This window comes from Danio aesculapii, chromosome 6 (genome assembly GCF_903798145.1).
Source record: "Danio aesculapii chromosome 6, fDanAes4.1, whole genome shotgun sequence".
NCBI lineage: Eukaryota > Metazoa > Chordata > Actinopteri > Cypriniformes > Danionidae > Danio > Danio aesculapii.
Window position 1 is genome coordinate 57,351,156 of NC_079440.1, and position 20,713 is coordinate 57,371,868.

A 20,713-nucleotide genomic window follows, 5' to 3' on the forward strand; every position below is an offset into this window, starting at 1 on the left:
AAATAACCTAATGTATAAAATTAAATTAAATTAACTTTATATTATTAATTTTGTGGTGACACTATAATTTTAGGATTTGTTTGATACACATTTTTTATATTCTAAAATATTTATTAATTTTAAAGATCTTTGATCAGCTATTAGTCATGTTAATTTGTTAATCAAAGTGTACATTTACATTTGATATATATTATATAAAATATGCATTTTATATTTTATGTATGCATTTTATATATTTACTGTGTTTTATTATATTTTGTGTATAAGAACCAGAATAAATGCCCTCTTTATCCCAGTGTTTTTGGTTCGCTGCTGCCTCTCTGCAGGCTGCTGGATAAATGTGATCAGAAGCATCTTCTGGCTGGTTTGACCCAGCCTCTGTCTCTCCCTGACAAGACTCAATCTGACATACTGAATTGGTCCTGTAGAAGTGGCAGAAAATAAATAAATTATTGAATCTGGGTCTTGGGTCTAAATTTAACAAACAAAACCAGGTCTGTTATATAAAGCCAAGACCAGTCACATAAGGACAGTGACTGCCATATGAATATTCTCTCTTTCAGAGAAAAAAAATCTCCAGTCCACCACAGTAATATGGATGAATTAAATATATATATAAAAAACATTTTTTTTAATTAAATGTATTTGCAATTTTTTTCCTATTTAATTATATAATGTTAATGATTTATTTTAAAAAATTAATCTATATTAATTATATTTAGCAAAAAATATTTGATTAAGCATTTGATGGTTAACAACATCAACATTTGATGGTTGCAAAGGTGTTGCTATGCATTTAGGTGTTTTGGCTATGGTAGTTGCTAAGTGGTGTTCTATGATGGTTGCTAAGGTATTGCTGTACATTTTCCAGGGTGTTTTTTTTTTCAGATTACTAGGACATTGTCAAGAAGTTACTATGGTGTCCATGTTGCTAAAATGTATTATGGTATTATGGTCGGTTGTCATAGTGTTGCTATGCAAGTGCTGAGGTGTTTTGGGTGATTAGGACATTGTTAAGGGATTACTAGGGTATTATGGTATGCTGCTAGGGTGTTACTATATATTCAGGGTAACTGTGTCTGTAAAATCTATAGTATTGTATGTGGTAATAAGGCCCCGTTTATGCTGCCAGTTAAATGTGACCCAATTCCAATATTTATTTTTTTGCTCATATGTGACAGATCGGATCTGTTCTATGACCGTGTAAACACAAACACACACACACACACACACACACACACACACACACACACACACACACACAAAACGCATGCATTCAGATATTCAGCAATCGATTTCAGGCCTCCTTCATATGTGGAAATAAATCAGATGTAAATCGGATATGTGACAATGCGACTCATGTAAACAGGCAGATCGGATTTAATGAGGCACTTGGGAAAATTAGTAAATATATATTTTTAACTATATATATAAAGTAAAAAAAAAAAAAAAAAAATATATATATATATATATATATATATATATATATATATATATATATATATATATATATATATATTAACAAAATCGTACACTCCGAAATAAAAGTACAAAGACTGCCACGACTGGTGGTTCAAAGAAAAAATGTATTGATATGATCTTTTTAGATACAAACGCGTACAATCACTTCAGTACAATTTTTGTATGATAATTGACATGCACAATATGCAAGTTTTTTTTTAAAGGAATAATAATTTATGCAGTCATGAACATGTTTTGACAGGAATATGACGGTGATTTGATGCATCACAAAAGTTGCAGACACCTTTGACAATTTCTAAATGCTTTTGTGATGCAAAATCAATTTAAACATCCACTTATTCTTTACATGGATCAAGAAACCGGCTACTATAATCCTACCATGACTACTATAATAAAGAAAATCCGCTCTTACTGTAAAACTAAATAAATTGCTAAATACATGAAAGTGTAACGCCTACAGCCCACAACAAAGGTTAAAAGTTATTGTGTATCATATTTAACAAACCATTTACTATGAATTTTATGTAATTTTGCTCACATGGATAATTGAATATTAATTAGACGACGTCATTACGCTGCTGTGCCGTCAGCCAATCGTTGCATTGCTGATCATGATTTCAAGGATAGATAGATCGGTCCTTCACCCCTGCTGGTTGGCTGGTTTTAGTTGGTTGACTAGGTCTTAGCTGGTCAGGCTGGAAAATGACCAGCTAAATCCAGCTAAAACCAGCTTGACCAACCTGGTTTAACCTGGATATAGCTGGTTTTGGCTGGGTTCCCAACCTGGCTAGGCTGGTCAAGCTGGTTTTAGCTGGTCATCTCCCAGCCTGACCAGCTAAGACAAGGCTGGAAATGGCTGGAAACCAGCCTGGAAATGGCCGAAACCCCTCTAAAACCAGGCTGGTTGACCAGCTAAAACCAGCCAACCAGCCTAGGCTGGTTTAAGCAGTTTTTTTCAGTAAGGACAACACACACAGCGATCTCAGATCAGTTCATTCAGACATTTTAATCTGATTCGCAAACTTGTTTGAAAAACCAAATTAGCCAGAGATCAGTTATCATGTTTAAAAGATCCAGGATCTGCCAAATCATCTTAGATAATTTAAGTGAGGTACGAAGAATGGACCCCTGAGGTGGCCTAAGGTGTTGCAATGACATGTATGCTTGCTTTTGCAGTCACTGAGATTGGGTTGCATCACTCCAAAACAAATTAATGCTAGTCTGGTAAAAGGCTAAAGTTGAACGCATGCATTCCATCAGAGGGCACGTCCTCTGAAGACTGCTTTTGGCATGATGTCATGACAGATAAGTCTGAGCCGCTGGCGTCTGCATGTTTATGAGTAAATGTGAGTGTATCGGAGGAGAGAGTGTGTCAGTGTGTCTGCTGGCGAGGGGAGGGAGAGCTGAAGTCTCCTGCTCTGTTTTGCCTTCCTCATTGGCTCTTAAAGTGTCCCGTCTGGCTGTCCTGTGTGTCCAGATGTCTTTAGTCTCCGCCTTCCCTTGAGATTCCATCAGATATTAAAGGTTATCTCTCTAAACAGCGCAGGGATGCTGCAGGAATTGACCGCAACAGCCGCTCTGCAACGCGAGGTGAGATTTCATGGCCTATATTTAAATGTTGCATAAAGTCTGAACGGTTTGGGGATTTATTAGTGATGTGTTGAGTGTTTTAGGAGAGATCACGGATGTGTTTATCTCTCTATCTGTATGTGTGTGGTAGAGAGACAGAATTCAATAACAGCAGCTGCTCAGTAGTTGTATTCTGGGCCGCTTCTCTTTAGTCCACTTGCTGTGTCATGATTCCTGTAGACTCTCCTCTTTGTGCTGCTATTGATTCAGATTGAAGATGTGCTGTCATGTGCAAAACTGTAAATTGTACGTTGTTTATTGTCATGGGATTTGCATTCTTGTCACTTTAGTTTGGAAATGCATGTTTGTTTTTTGTGATGATGCATTGGGTTTATTTGTTGCTAATGAGCATGTTGTCATAGTTTTTATTTATCTTATAGCTTTACGATTTAATATGCTTGATTTTAGGATTGTTTTTTAATCTCCCATAGACGTGTTTGATTTAATGTTTTATTATTTTGAGTTTGTATGTCCCTTAGAGGTGATTTAAAGGGGGCTTATTATGCAAAAATCTATTTTATAAGTGGGTTAGCAAGTAAAGGTTTATTTATATAGCACCTTTCCCAGACATTGAGTCACAAAGTGCTTTACAGTAAGAGAAAACGGGTAAAAGAACACATATCAATAAAATAAAACATGTTAAAACAAGCTAAAAATCCAAGTACAGAAGCTCTAATACTCCTAATTAAAAGCTTGTCTGGACAGATGTGTCTTTTAAATGCTTTTTATAAAATTCAACTGATCCCAGATTTCTCAGTGCTATACGGAGAGAGTTCCAGAGTCTTGGGGCCACCACACAGAAGGCACGGTCACCTTTAGTCTTTAGACGAGCTCTGGGAATGACTAAAAGGTCTTTGCCAGACCTCAGAGACCGGCTACATGAGTGACTACGTTAAATATCTTGAATATATAGGGGTGCTTGACCATGCAGAGCTCTATATGTAATGACCAGACTCTTAAAACTTACTCTAATAGGAAGCCAGTGAAGTGCCTTAAGCACAGGAGTAATGTGTGAGCTGGTTAAAAGCCTCGCCGATGCATTCTGCACAACTTGCAATCGATCCATAGAAGATTTGTTCTGAGAAGTGAACAGAACATTACAATAATCCAATCATGAAGAGATGAAGGCATGAACAAGCATCCCCATCTCTTCCTTTGACACAATATCTCTAAGTAAAATGAATTAGTTGTATTTTTTATAATCACACGTGATAAAATCACACAGAAAGACTTTGATTGACCTTCTCCCTTTGTGCATGTTATCAGAGGGCAAAAGACCTACCTATTAGTGACCATCTCTCCCTTGTTAGCAATGACAGCCCTGAGTGAGAAGCAGCTGTCCGCCAGTAGAGTTTTCACACGGTAACTGCTGAAGATAACGTCAGCGACTATAAATTTGGAGTTTTAGGATGCCAGGATCTCCATTGCCTGCCTTTTTCTGAGACACTTCTTTTGACATTTTCAGTTTTTCACAGAGATACTGCTGCTATGCTGATGCATAGGCATTTGTAGCTTCACCGTCTTTTGAAAAGCACAATCCGGGAGCACAATCTCATTTGAATTTAAAGCGACAGTCATCAAAAGACCACAATTTGGATTAAAGTCTAAAGGGGCAGTTTCAGAGAGTTATAAAACATTATTTGTGTGGTATTTTGAGTTGAAACTTCACACACACACACTCTAGGGCAAAGATGCCCAAATTAGGGCCTGCGAGCCAAAGTTGGCCAGTTGTAATCTTTGATATGGTCCACCATCCCAACTTAGAGGATAGTGAGAATGATGGAGAGGGTTGGGGTGAATGCTTTAACAAAGAAATCATCATTTCTAATCTGACCCAACATTTTTGTTAGTACGAGGTCCCTTTCATTGCTGCTTGCAGCTTTAATTTGTTAGTTTTATTGCTGAGCTACAAAAAAGCTAACTAAAACTAAATGTTTCAATTAAATAAAATTCATTTACTTTATTTGTATGGCACTTTTACAATGTAGATTGTGTCAAAGCAGCGTCACATGGAAGATTATAGTGAATTGAAACGGTGTCAGTCCAGTTTTCACTGTTTAAGTTCAGCTCAGTTTAGTGTGGTTTAATAATCACTACTGAGAGTCCAAACACTGAAGAGCAAATCCATCGATGCACAGCTCTACAAGCCAGTGGCAAGGGAAAAACTTTACCAATTGGCGAAAGTGAAGGAAAAAACCTAGAGAGAAAGCAGGCTCAGTTGGGCATGACCATTTCTCCCTGGAGTCTCACCGGAATCAGGCTCATGCTCTCTACTCCTCCATGACACTACAGCAGCTGCTCAGAATAAAGCCTGGTCCGGGATTGCAGAAACCTTGGGATCATCTCTTCACAGGTCGTGGATTGCCTCAGTGGCACTTCATAGTCTCTGGGGCCTCGGTATAAGCATCCCCTGGTGGAAATAGAGAATAAAGAGAATAATTAGCGCAGCTGCTGTTCATAGTGTGTATAAACGAGATGCAAAAAACAAGTGTGGAGCATATTCATGCATCATACCACTAAGTGATGCACTGAGTGTATGCTTTATTAAACAGATAGGTCTTTAATCAAGTTTTGAACTGTGAGAGTGTGTCTGAATCCCGGACATTATCAGGAAGGCTATTCCAGAGTTTAGGAGCCATAAATGAGAAGGCCCAACCTCCTTTACTCGACTTTGCTGTTCTAGGTACTACCAGAAGCCCTGAGTTTTGAGATCTTAAAGAGCGAGTTGGATTGTAGCGAGACAGAAGATTGGTTAGATAAACAGGAACTAGATTATTTAAAGCTTTATAGGTAAGAAGTAATATTTTAAATTCAATACAAAACTTAACAGGCAGCAAGTGTAAGGATAAAATTGGTGTGATGTGATCAAATTTTCTAGACCTGGTAAGAACTCTGGCAGCTGCATTTTTAATGGGATAAATCTTGTAAATGAATCTGATTTTTAAAAAATATATAAATCCTGTCACTCAGCAGAGGACTAGAAGACATGGGTGAGCAAGTCAAGACAAAAGCGAATGTGATTTTGTTATAAATGATATTTTGTTTTTGAATTTTTTAATGCATATATAACATGCATTTGAACATGCTTTGACTATCAGAGAGTAAAAACAAAAATTTTTCTCCCATTTTGGACAGTTAAAAACAGGATTTTGGACATTTCATATGCTGCAAAACAGTTGCAGGATGACACCGTATGTCTGTAACAAAATATAAAACATTCAAAGTATTTTAAATAGCCACTTAAGAGCTAAACTGTGCTGTCCACGTATGTGCATCCTCTTATAGCCGGCCTGTTTCCGTTTACGCGACTGAATGTTTTTAATATTCTTTATGCTTTTCTATCCCCATCCTAATCATAGCCAACATGAAATAAAGATATTTTCAGTTTCTAAAAGCACATTTTAATGTTTAAGCATTGTTTATTGGCTGCACATCTGGCTCATAAATACAGCACACACAAAATAACGCGCCTAATAAAAAATATATAGAATGTAAACTCATTATAAATTAGCTTTTATATATTTATATATTTGTTAAAACCGACGCAATTCTCTTTATGCTTGCAGGACGTTTTCACAGCCATGAAGGGAATAACTCGCTTCATCAATCACCTACTAATAATTACTTTAAAACTTTCGTTTCATAAGTGCCTATAATAATAATAATAATAATAATAATAATAATAATAGACATTTGCATGTTTATTAGGGTAGGCTATGACATGCAGGGAGTGGATATCTCTATATGCGCAATACGTCCATTTAAATCTTTCCATTTTGCTGTAATGGCTGTGCTGTGTTTGACCGGCAATAGCTTTTAGATTAAGTTTAAAAGCAAAAATGTTACCTCTTGCACATGAGTATGGTGTAGAAAAATATAATTGAATGCAAGTATGAGCGGTCTGCAGTTATAGCCTACTTGTTCTCGGTTACGGGAGTACAGTATATAGCCTAAAGCCTAATATTTTTTTTTATATTGAACAAATTCTATCCCAATTACAGAAAAAATATATCTAAAAACACGGTTTAAAATGTTTAATCACTGGTTTTTGGCAATTTACCCGCTATACATGTGCCATAAATATCTGCACACCGGTATAAGAACTTTAAATCTGGCTTATAATAAAGGTTAATTCAAGATTATTAAAAAAAAAAGATCTAGCCTGTATTTATTTGTTAAAATCAACGCGATTCTATCTAGGTATTTGCTTTGGTAATGCGGAATATGTTGGAACAACTGGTATAAATAACCGGAGCACCCGGAGGAAACCCACGCCAACACGGAGAGAACATGCAAACTCCAACTGACCCAGCTGGAGCTCGAACTAGAGACCTTTTTGCTGTGTGGCGATTGTGCTACCCACTGCGCCACCGTGACGCCCCATTTATTTAATTTATTTGTTTATTAATTACTTAATTTCAGTCTGTCAAAATTGTGATTAAAAGTTCAGCGATGATATTAAACAATTATAATTTTCTTCTTTTATTTATTAAATGAAAAGGAAATCGCTTTTGGTGTCCTCAAATCTCAGTGTGGACAGTCAAAATGTTTCAGAATCGCATCTAATAAATAAAGTCATCTTAGATAATATTTGTATTTAAAACAAATGCAGAAAGGATAAAGCATTGATATAATGTTGACTTTCATTTCATTCATCAGAAGTCGCCACAGCGGAATGAACCACCAATTTACCCAGCATATGGTTTACACGGCGGATGCCCTTCCAGCTGCAACCCAGTACTGGTATACATTCATTCACACTCGTACATGACGGGCAATTTAGCTTTTATTCAATTCACCTATAGCGCACGTGTTTGGACTGTGGGGGAAACTGGAGCACCCAGAGGAAACCAACACAGGCAGAACATGCAAACTCCACACAGAAATGCCGACTGACCCAGCCGGGACTCGAATTAGCGACCTTCTTGCTGTGAGGCGACAATGCTAACCACTGAGCCACCGTGTTGCCCCATAATGTTTACTTTTCAATTTTAATTCAATTTAATAGTTTAGTTGAAACCAACATACACAATCACTGGAAAGCAGGGATTTCTAGAGTAACATTTGATATGATTTTAGCAACAACAAAAAAAATAAATCCTGTCACTGGAGCTGTATTTTTTTCAAAATCCTGTAGCTTTTGTTCCCCGTTTGACCTTAAAGGTACATTTCAGAAAGGGTACCACCCCAATAACAGCTTTTGTACATTTGTAAGCCCTTTCAACCTGATAGCTATAATTCCTTTGACATGTTCTCATCAGTTTAGGTCAGTTTGAGCTGCAGATATATTCATGTATGTTGAACACACAGCACACGCGGCGCCGGGGTGTCTTGCTCATCTCTGCAGATTTGGCTCTTGTCACTGCAGATAATGAGCTGTAATGGACGTGACTTGTCTGTGAAGCCAGCAGAGCCCTCCGGCTTTCATTATCAGTTCCTCTTTCATCAGTCCAGACTGATCTGGAGTCAGAGTTCGTGACCTATAAGACATTTAGTGCACAAATCTGCAGAAGTCAAACGGTGAATCAAATGTTCTCATGCTGTAAAAAGTGATTAGTTGACTACTTAAAGTGAGTAAACCTGCTGCTTTAAAAGTCACACGTTGACCAAAAAAGTGATTAAACCCATTGCATCTTGAAACTGTTAAGTTAGCTTAAAGTCAACTTTAATATAAATGCGTGTCCGTGTTTATATTTCTAGCTCACATGGTTATTTTTAAGGTGAATAATTAATCTATGCAAGTTAATTCCCTGAAAATGTATTGTTTGTTTCGATAATCTTCAATTAAATTCTGACATGGTTGTTGCTAGAAGGGATACAGCTCTAGCTGGAAATTAACAATAATTATTTAATTATTTATTAAATTATTCATTAATTTTATTTTATTAGGCGACACAGTGGCGCATTAGGTAGTGCTGTCACCTTACAGCAAGAAGGTCGCTGGTTTGAGCCTCGGCTGGGTCAGTTGGCGTTTCTGTGTGGAGTTTGCATGTTCTCCCTTGCGTTCGCATGGGTTTCCTCCGGATGCTTCGGTTTCCCCCACAATCCAAAGACATGCACTAGAGGTGAATTGGGTAGGCTAAATTGTCCATAGTGTATGAGTGTGTGAGGATGTTTCCCAGAGATGGGTTGCATCTGGAAGGGCATCCGTTGCGTAAAACATATGCTGGATAAGTTGGCGGTTCATTCCACTGTGGCGACCCCAGATTAATAAAGAGACTAAGCCGAAAAGAAATTGAATGAATGAATGTATTTTATTAAAGGGTGGCATGGTGGCTTAGTGGTTAGCACTGTTCGAGTCCAAGCTGGGTCAGTTGGCGTTTCGGTGTGGAGTTTGCATGTTCTCCCAGTGTTGGTGTGGGTTTCCTCCTGGTGCTCCGGTTTCCCCCACAGTCCGAAGACATGCGCTATAGGTGAATTGAATATTGAGGAGTATGAAGTAATGAAGATAAATTGGCCGTAGTGAATGTGCGAGTGCATGGGTGTTTCTCAGTACTGGGTTGCAGCTGGAAGGGCATCCATTGTTTAAAACAAATGCCTGATCAGTTGGCGGTTCATTCCGCTGTGGCTAACCCTGATAAATAAAGGGACTAAATAAAATAAAACAAAATAAAACAATATAAAATAAAATGAGAAAATAAAATAACAAAAGAAAATAACAAAAGAAAATAACAAAAGAAAATACAAAAATAAAAGAAAATATAAAATAATAGAAAATAAAGAAAGAAAAAGAAAATATAAAATAAAAGAAAAAAAATTTAAGAAAAAATAAAAGAAATGAAAATAATAAAATAAAATATAAAATAAAATATAAAATAAACTGACATATTTAAATTAAATAACAAAGAATAAAAATTTAAATGTATCAATTTTAATAAAATAAAGAAATGAATTAAAATAAAATAGGTTGCGTAAACATAAAAAAAAAATACATAAACCAATAAACTGACTTGCATTTCAAGGATTGTGAGTATATATATTTTACGTATTGATTATTCATTTCCATTATACTTTTTTGAATCATCAATCTCATTTGCATATCTGCCGGTAATTAGTGCTCAGTGACCCAGTGCTGCTGGTTTGGCCGCAGCGTCTGTTCTTCTCTGAAGGGGTTTGGTCTGAGGTCTACTGACAGACTGGCACCACTTGGCACTCCCAGCATGCGCTGCAGCCCTGTCTGCCTTCTCTCAAGCCCTTCAGTGACTGGCACCGAATCTGCCCTTATGCCCAATAATAGGAGCAGGATTGAGCCTGTAGAGTCTCGCTGGTGTCGCTCCTGCTCAAATTAAGTGTTCTGATTCAACCTGTGCCATAGAAACTGCAGAGATCACACATGTACAGCTCATTGGCCCTTCTGTGAAATCTTTTATTTTTATTTTTTTGGAATATTTCCCAAGTGATTTCTGTTTATTTATGGTTGTGAATTGTGTTGTGGGATGTTGAAGTCTGCCCTGTCGAATTTTGATGTTGAAAATTTAACTCTACAGTTTAACAGAGTGACTTTTATTGACATTTTTAGTGGTTTGACATAATATAATGTATAAGAAATAATATATAAAGAAATACGGACACTGTAAAAAAATACCTTAAATTAACAGTAATCACTGGCTAATAATTGTATTATCATTCATTCATTCATTTTCTTTTCAGCTTAGTCCCTTTATTAATCCGGGGTCGCCACAGCGGAATGAACCGCCAATTTATCCAGCACATGTTTTACGCAGCGGATGCTCTTCCAGCTGCAACCCATCTCTGGGAAACATCCATACACACTCACTCACACTCATACACTACGGACAATTTAGCCTACCCAGTTTACTTGTACCACATGTCTTTTGCCTGTTGGGGAAACCGGAGCACCCGGAGGAAACCCACGCAAACGTGGGGAGAACATGCAAACTCCACACAGAAACGCCAACTGACCCAGCTGATGCTCGAGCCAGCGACCTTCTTGCTGTGAGGCGACAGCACTACCTACTGCGCCACCGCGTCGCCTAATTGCATTAATTTCACAGTATAATACTATATGTAAATTTACAGCAAATTACCGTGAGGTAGTTCACAGTAATTTACTGTGATTGTTTTAAATTAAATTACTGGGGTCGACGCGGTGGCGCAGTAGGTAGTGCTGTCTACAAGAAAATGAATTAATAAATTACTGTGAAGTTACAGCCATATAGTGTAACTTCACAGTTGTTAGTAACGTCCTTTACTGTGATTACAGTGAAAAATCTTGTAGAATGAACTACTGTATATTTTACTGTAAAACAGGCTTTCTTCGGCTAGTCATTCTGACATTTACCCTGACCTTGAAATCATTTTGGGTGTTTAACAGTGTTTGGTTTTATGAATCAATTACTTTTGTTCCAGTTTATTATGTTTTTGGCTAAGCACGGGGTTATGTTCATTAAGAATAATTTCATATTTCTATATTAACCTTATAAAACTAAATAAAGGTGCCGTACACCCAGAATGAAAATTTACTATGACATGTCGTTTCAGTACAGGATGATTTTCTTTCAAGTTATTTTTGAAGATGTACCCAAATTGTTTTTGGATCTGCAATAACACCATGTTATTTCTGAATATCAAGTGCTAATACTGGCATAAAAGTTAATTTGTATTAATGTCCATGTTGAAGGAAATAAGAGTTTGAATTCCTATAACTAACATGCAAAAGATATTGCCCTTTAGTAATAAACAGTAATTTGCTGTAATAATGTTACATGCCTTAATTTCACAATAAAATTATGAATACAACACCATTACTGTAAATTTTTACAGTTAAATCCTGTAAAGTGATACTAATGCAATTTACTGTGAAAAATAACAGTAACATGTTGTGAAAATCTGGATATTTTTGTGTAAAATAACAGAAAATGTACTGGCAGCTTATTAGAAGGTTTTTGTAGTCTATTATACAACACCAACCCAGACAATATATCACTTTAAACTATTTAACATGATTAAAGATGTTCATAAAAGTCACTTTTTTAAAACTTTTTAAAATTAAAAGTTGTTTGAAGAAAGATCAAGATCTCACAATGCAATTCAAAAGCAGAAATAAATGGGGGAAAATAAAAACAAGAATTACAAAATACCCAAAACTGCTAACTTACGGATAATTTTACAGTCTATCTTGTTATCTCACAGATCTTCTAGTGGTGATCTTCTGGACCATGACCATGTCTCAAAGCTCCTCTGGTATTCCTCTGCCACGGAGTTTCTCCAAACAAGACAGCAGGAGCTTCAGCGCCGCTTTTCTGACTCCAGCCAGGCAGAATAAAAGCGGACGATCTTCCTCAACCTCGTCCGTTTCTTCTCTTTCTGTCTCCAAGGAGTTTCTTAAAGGGACGAATTTGAGGAGTCCAAGAGCTCAGTTTACAACCGCTGCCACACACAGGTTATTATTTGCCCCATGTTCAACACACAGCAGTCCAAATGATCTATCTGTCTGTCTGTCTGTCTGCCTGCCTGCCTGTCTGTCTGTCACTATTCTTATTTTATTTTATTACTCTTGTGTAATTAAATTGCAAGTCAGTGTATTAGTATTTTTTATTATTATTTACACAATTGACGTTTCTGTATTTTTATATGTGCTTTTAAGATATACAAAACCAACAATTATTTTATTTAGTTGTATTTTTTTCCCTTTTTGTTTGTTTTTTAATTTAATTTAAAGTTATTTTATTTTATTTTTATTTTATTTTATTATTACTGTCTTGTGTGTTTAGGCACAATCCTTGAAATGCTAGTTAGTGTATTATTTTTTATATTTATACCAACAATTATATATTATTTAGTTGTATTTAGTTGTACTTTATTTATTTGTTTGTTTTATTTATTTTAATTAATTATTTAATTTTATTTGTTATAATATTATTTGTGTGTAAGGGCACTATCCTTTAAATGCAAGGTGGTGTATTCTTTATATTTACTTAAGATAAACAAAACAATTACTGTATATATTATTTAGTTGTATTTTTTACTTTTTTAATTTTTGTTTGTTTTTAATTTAATTTATTTTAATTTAATTTTAAATGTTTTATTATTTTTCTTTTTATTTATATTTTTCTTTTATTTAATAAATTTATTTATTTATTATTTCTGTCTTGTAAGGGCACAATCTTTGAAATGCAAATCAGTGTGTTTTATGTTTAAGATAAACAAAACCTACAATTATATTTAATTTAATTGTTATTTTATTTTATACCCCACAAACAGGTCATCAAAATACAATATAGCATTTAAAACCGTTAATTTTACTCATTTTATACACCCATAGCATTTAAATGATGGCGAATGGATAAAATTAAAAATTGAGGTGAGAAGGTTTTTGAAATTTGGTTAAGCATGTAATGAGACCTGTATTTATTTTAAAATACACATTTACTGCAAAATTTTCTTTAAAGGTCCCTTGAAATTTAAGTTTTTTAGGTGTAAGTTTTATTTTATACCCCGTAAACTGTTAATCATTTGCTCTGCTTTCAACCCACAGCAATCCAAATGTGCCCAAAAGAGAGATGATCCCACAGAAGAGCCCACAGGGCCTGCGCAGAGGCTCACTGCCCCAGAATGGGTTCAGAGACATGGAGAAACACACAAACCAAAACTGGAGGTCTGGACATGGGCACTTCAGGAGTCTGGATAATGAGTCTGAATCGAGCCAGCGGCGGTCGAGCAATGGGAACGTACTGTGGGAGACATCATCTGCTGTTCAGGGAGATGTTCATAAGAGGACCAAACTTATGACTTTTTCTGATGCAGAAACTAAATCACGGGTCAGAAACACAAGCAGAGAGTCTCCACGGATGGCCGCAGTGCCACCTTTCAGATTCAGGTCAGATTTTTTAACTACCTATTTAAAATAAGCTGAAACGACACAATTTTTTAATTTGTTTGGACAACTTAATTGTATCATGTTCAATCCACTTAAATTTCATTCATTAATTTTTTCTTCGGCTTAGTCCCTTATTTATCAGAGGTCGCCACAGCGGAATGAACCGGCAATTATTTCTAGCATATGTTTTTACGCAGCGGATGCCCTTCCAGCCGCAACCCATGCACTCTCATTCACACACACACACACACACACACACACACACACACACACACACACACACACACACACACACACACACACTCACTCATACACTACTGCCAATTTAGTTCATCCAATTCACCTATAGCGCATGTGTTTGCACTGTGGGGGAAAACTGAAGCACCCGGAGGAAACCCACACTGATACGAGGAGAACATACAAACTCCACACACAAATGCCAACTGACCGAGCCGGAACTCGAACCAGCAACCTTCTTGCTGTGAGGTGACAGTGCTAACTCCTGAGCCCCACAACTGAGCAGCACAATACATTTTAATGCAGTGCTTCTAGTCTGGTCTGAGGCTCACTTTTTATAGGCAGTGAATTTTGTAACTGCGCAACAGTTCACCAGAAGCGCTTGGGCTGGGTTACTTAAAATTAAATGTGAGATAATTCTGAGCTAAAACAACACAAATCTTGAGTTTTTTGGGGAACAACTCAATTGTTTTGTTTAATCCACTTAAATTTGTAAAAACGAAAAATATAACTTAATTCCTTCCTGTTGCCCCAACACAAGTCAATTGTGTGGAACCCAGCATTTTTTACAGTCCTCATTGTGCATGCTGTTTTTTTTTTCTTTTTTTTCTTCATATAAATGAAGAATCATGATCTCATGATGCATTTACAGTATTTGATACTGTAATAATCTGTCATGGCTTCATACAAGCAATGTAAAAATGAGGGGTTTAATGGATCACAGTCGATGCTTGAGCCGTATGGATAACAACCCACAGTTTGGAACGCACGTAACCCGTGGATTAATTACTTTTTTGAACTTTTTCAATTCAATTCACCTTTATTTGTATAGCGCTTTTACAATGTAGATTGTATCAAAGCAGCTTCACATAGAAGATTTTAGTGAATTGAAACAGTGTCAGTTTAGTTATCAGAGTTTAAGTTCAGTTTAGCTTAGTTTAATGTGGTTTATGTAATGCTCTGTTGGCTGGCTGCCCAGCATCTTCTATTAACAAACTTCAACTAGTAAAAAATGCAGCTGCCAGAGTTCTTACCAGGTCTAAAAAATATGATCATATCACAACAATTTTATCCTCCTTACACTGGCTGCCTGTTAAGTTTTGTATTGAATTTAAAATATTACTTCTTACCTATAAAGCTTTAAATAATCTAGCTTCTGTTTATCTAACTAACCTTCTGTCTCGTTACAATCCAACCCGCTCTTTAAGATCTCAAAACTCAGGGCTTCTGGTAGTACCTAGAATAGCAAAGTCGAGTAAAGGAGGTCGAGCCTTCTCATTCGCCACTAGCTTGCATGGTTTGGTATCTGTAGAGCTGCGCATCGTTGGATTTGCTCTTCAGTATTTGAAATCTCAGCAGTGATTATTAAACCACACTGAACTGAGCTAAACTGAACTGAACTTAAACACTGAAACCTGAACTACACCATTTCAGTTCACTAAAATCTTCTATGTGAAGCTGCTTTGACACAATCTACATTGTAAAAGCACTATACAAATAAAGGTGAATTGAGTTAAATAATCACTACTGAGAGTCCAAACACTGAAGAGCAAATCCATCGATGCGCAGCTCTACAGATCCTGAACCATGCAAGCCAGTGGTGACAGCGGCGAGGAAAAAAACTTCACCAATTGGCGAAAGTGAAGAATTAAAAAACTTCGAGAGAAACCAGACTCAGTTGGGCACAGCCATTTCTCCCATGGCCAAACGTCTTGTGCAGAGCTGCAGTCTAGGCGCTGGAGAAGCTGAACATCAGCGAGACTTGTCTGTCCCTGGAGCATCAAAGGAATCAGTCTCATGCTCTCCACTCCTCCATGACCACCACTGCAGCTGCTCAGGATATGGCCTGGTCCAGGATTATGGAAACCTTGGGATAATCTCGTCGCTGGTCTTGGACCGGTTAACTTGCAGGGTGATCCAACATTTCTAACAACTGCAGAGAGATCGCCTCCAAAGTCATTCAAATCATGTGTATGAACGCATTTTGGCTTCCCTGTAAAATATAATGATGACCGAAAAAGTTGTGGTGTGACCTAAATGCTTTCTTACACACTCAGAAATGAAGGTACGTGAGCTGTCTCTGGGGTGGTACCTTTTCAAAAGGTACAAATTTGTAGCTAAAAGGTACAAACTAGTACCTAAAAGTACAAAAGTGTTCCTCTTAAAAAGATTTTGGTTCTAATATATACTTTTGAGGTACCAATATGAACCCTTTAAGGACAATTGCGTACCTTTTGAAAAAGTACCACTCCAGTGACAGCTCATGTACCTTTATTTCTGAGAGTGTAGGGTTATTAATTAAGGTGTTTTCTTTCACTGTCAGTTTAGCCTACATTAAAGCTGATGTCGCAATTTTAGTATCTCATCAAGACAAAAGGGCCCTGGAAGAAATCACGAGTTCCCAGTTAAAAAGTGTGTATAACTGGTTCTTAGACAATAAACTTTCTTTGCACATAGGGAAAACAGAGGCTATTTTATTTGCTTCAGGAGTGAAATTAAAGAAAGATGATAGTTTTGTAGTTAGGATTAATGATTGGAAAATTGAGTCTTAAAATGTTGTGAATTATTTGGGATGTTTAATAGATAATAAATTATCAGGTGATGCTATGGCAAGAGGTTTTTACGAAGATATGTGGAAAAATTAGGTTCTTAGCAAGGCAAGCTGATCTGTTGGATGTTCATTATTTAAAATTATTGGCAGGAGCTTTAATTCAACCCCATTTTGATTATGATACCTCTTTTTGGTATAGTAGCTGCTCACAGAATATGAAGGAAAAATTGCAAAAGGCACAAAATAAATTAGTGCAAATAATTTTAAAAAATCATCCTAGAGCACATTTGCACAAAGAGTCTTTTAAAGAAATAGGTATGTTAGCTGTTAGTAAGAGAGTATGTTTTTTTTTTTAACCTGGTTATGGTACGTAAAATGTTTAATAATGTGGTTCCTAGTTATTTGGTGAACTATTTTCAATTGGTGAGGCAACAGCGTTCATACAGTACTAGCGGTTGGGATTTTAATATTTGTTTATTTAAATTTAGAAGTCCAGTGGGAAAAAGTATGTTTTTAGATACAAGTGCAATCATGTGGAACAAATGACCAAAATCGATCAAGGAAATAAAAGATTTAAGGAAGTTCAAAAAAGTAATCAAAAGGTGGTTGTTTGAGGATAAGTAGTTTGTATGGTAGACGAGGATGTTTTATTTGATATGTTACTTGATTGTGAATAGGGTTATAGCTGGAAGGCCATTGGCTGCGTAAAACATATGCTGGATAAGTTGATGGTTCGTTCCGCTGTGGCGATCCTTGATTGATAGAGGGACTAAGCCGAAAAGAAAAATGAATGAAGGAATGTATTTGTGAATTATTTTGTTCTTGTTTTATATGTATGATGCACTGTTTGTTTTATGCATTATCGATATTTTGGAGCCATTCTTTGTTTTATTTAACAGCGAGGACCACGATGGAAACAAGCCCAGAGCTTTATTGTGTTTTTATCCTAGTTTTTATTTCAAAATGTAAGATACTTGTACAGCTTGTCTAAAATCTGTCAAATAAAATTCAATTCAATTCAAAATTCAAATCAATGCATTCAGTGTAAAGCTGCACAATTAAACATTAAAATATTGTGATCTTCAATTCAAACCTGTGCAACAAGAAGGATAAATTATAATGATTTGCATATGTTTATTAATCCTTCAAAGTGATGCATTCAAATCTGCGTGTGATCGAGAGAGATTCAGTTTATAGTTCAGATATAAACATTGATGTTAATGGTAAAGATTAAAATCACAGTTTAAGGGAACTTGACGCTGGTGAATGTTGTAGTAATTACATTGTGTAACCAACAGGTGGCGACAAACAACCATCAAAATGATGTCACTGAATATGTTTTCAAAAATGATCCGTCCATAATGAAACATGGAGATTAGTGTGAATTGTTGAATCATTAATTGAAGATGAATATGTTATGTTGTACAAGATGTTAGATTTTTATATTTAGCATTATCAGAAACGGCAGCAAAGATCATTTTTCCTGTTGAACATTTTCCTCTTTTTCAGCTGGTTCTTTCTTGATTTTTATTTTTATTAAAATTACAGGTTTTAAGTTCTGTTTGCAATGATTTTTGCAGTAATATTTTGTATAAATGGAAAGAAAATGACATTTGTGTCCTCCCTTTTATGCTGATCCGAATAATGGTCCGATCTGTGACTCAAATACAGTAGTGTGATCCGACCGTGAACACGACTAGTAAAAAGTAATCACATTCACATTATTTTATTACAGTTTTCAGTAATTTGCTTTTCATTTGATGCACTTGATCTCAACCACTCTCACTGGCAAAGCTGGAATGAAAACCGCTTTTTTTGTTTTTAATGTTTTTATTAAGGGGAGGAGCTATTCTATGTCCCGCCCTCTCTTCATTAATTGAGACAACATCAAATTTCAATAAGAAGCAGTTTATATGATCTGTAGGGATTAAAATACTATAAAACATCAACATTTGCTTATAAACTCTTGTGTTTGTGTCTGGATCTCAGACTGCAGGTACGTGAGGACGTTGAAGCATCTCTGGAGGATCTGAGTGGAAGTTCTTCAGACTGGATGGAGGTTTGCTGGGAGAATCTGGGTGAGTCTCATGGGATCATTTACTTTACTCTTACTTTTGCTGGTTTTAATGAAAAACATTTTTAATTTTGACATGTTTTTTCTTAAAGCAAGACAATATCTTTTGCTTGTCAAGAAAATGCTTCTTGATTTAAGTATTTTTAGATATTTGGACTAGAAACAAGACCAAAAAAAGCTTCAGATGTAAGAATAATCAGTCTTTACTGACTGCGCTCACGTGTTTCACATTAATACACCGCATATGTGCAGAGGAGACAAATACTTTTATGACTCTTGAGTGTAAGATTTATATTCCGTGTCACTCAGTAATTCTTCAGACGAGTGTGATTTTAACGCAAGCTTGATGGCATGTGAACAAACACACAAGCACATCCATATTCACCAGCATCCACACAAACACACACACCAGTTTCTCCACGTCTGAGTAATGGCTCGGTGTGGTGTAATGGCAGCAGATGACCAGCTCCAGATGCCAGCAGCAGCCCATGGGATCTTCTCATGTCTGCAAACATCTGCAGCGCTGGACAACCACAGGCTCCGGATGGGATCCAGATGTTTGGGAAACCTTCGGAAGTCTCTGGAGAGAGGGCGGGAGACTCCGCTTCATACACTGAACAAAATCATTCATTGGATGTACTACGCTTTATTAAGATAAGTGGTTGCAAGCAATGTATATGGGCTGAATTTAAAGAAACTGAGTTGAACATCACTACATTTAATCTGTTTGTTTAAATTCAGACGTTATAATTGTTTGCAAGCACTTACCTTACAATTTAGTCAATCCAGTTAATCATTTTTTTCAGTGTACTTTATGAAATCTGCGAGCTCTCACATAGTGTGTCAGAATGCGGTGTCTCATATAAGTGTTGGGTTAGAGTGATTGATTGCATGGTACACTGAAATAAATCTTTTAGGAAGGAAAATATCTTTGTTGAAACCGCTTTACTTGTTGACAGCATGGGAGAGTTTTGAGATCCTCAATTTAGCAATAGTTTTATTTGTGATTGATATTAAAAGAGGTTGTTCACTCACAAATGAAAAAAGTCATTTAGATACCCTCAATTCATCAAACCTGAGTTTTTTCTGTTGAACTAAAAAATAAAATCGTTTGAGAAATGGTGGGACTTCATATAAAATTTTTCTCCTTTGTTTAAGTGTGTGTGTGTGTGTGTGTTGGAGGGAGAGAGAGAGAGAGAGAGAGAGAGAGAGAGAGAGAGAGAGAGAGAGAAGCAGAAGAAAGAAACTTGTATTATTGAAAGTTTTGGAGGGTCAGGAATGGTGAGAAAAAATAAATATACATTTATTTTTATTTTTTATTTTATATATATATATATATAGTTGTTCGTTATTATTATTTTTTTTATTTCTTATTATTTTTTATACTTTTTTATTATTTATATTTTATTTAATCTTTAATTATTTTTTAAATTAAATATACAAAGTATTACTTTTTATTTGTTTTAATTCAATATAATTTAGATTAAATAAATAATTTTTTCTTAAATGTACTTTTAATACATCTGTATTTATATATATTTTTAAACATTGTAAATGATTATTTTGACTATCTGATTTTTTAAAGAAAAAGTTTAAGTTTCTTTTTTATCTCTCATATTTAAAATGAAAAGAATTCCCTTCATATTTTTTTGTAATATCAAATTTTTATAGTTTATATATATATATATATATATATATGTATATACACATTAATGAACCATTCAAAATTATTAGCCCCTTTAAGCTATATTTTTTTCAGATTTTCTGCAGGACAAACCATCGTTATACAATAACTTGCCTAATTTCCCTACCCAGCCTAGTTAACCTAATTAACTTAAATGTCACTTTAAGCTGTATAGAAGTGTCTTGTAAAATATCTAGTCAAATATTATTTACTGTC

The 20,713-nt window shown here is 35.7% G+C and overlaps 1 protein-coding gene across 1 annotated transcript in view; it reads left to right on the forward strand.

The window, feature by feature from the left end:
• Positions 1-2,855: 2,855 nt before the first annotated feature.
• The window catches only part of nav1b (neuron navigator 1b), a 161,314-nt gene continuing 143,456 nt past the window's right edge, over positions 2,856-20,713 (forward strand). The window contains exons 1-4 of the mRNA XM_056460598.1: positions 2,856-3,072; positions 12,265-12,514; positions 13,610-13,951; positions 18,729-18,817. Of these exons, the coding sequence (XP_056316573.1) occupies positions 12,291-12,514; positions 13,610-13,951; positions 18,729-18,817 (655 nt within the window). The 5' untranslated portion in view covers positions 2,856-3,072; positions 12,265-12,290. The remainder of the gene's footprint in view (positions 3,073-12,264; positions 12,515-13,609; positions 13,952-18,728; positions 18,818-20,713) is intronic.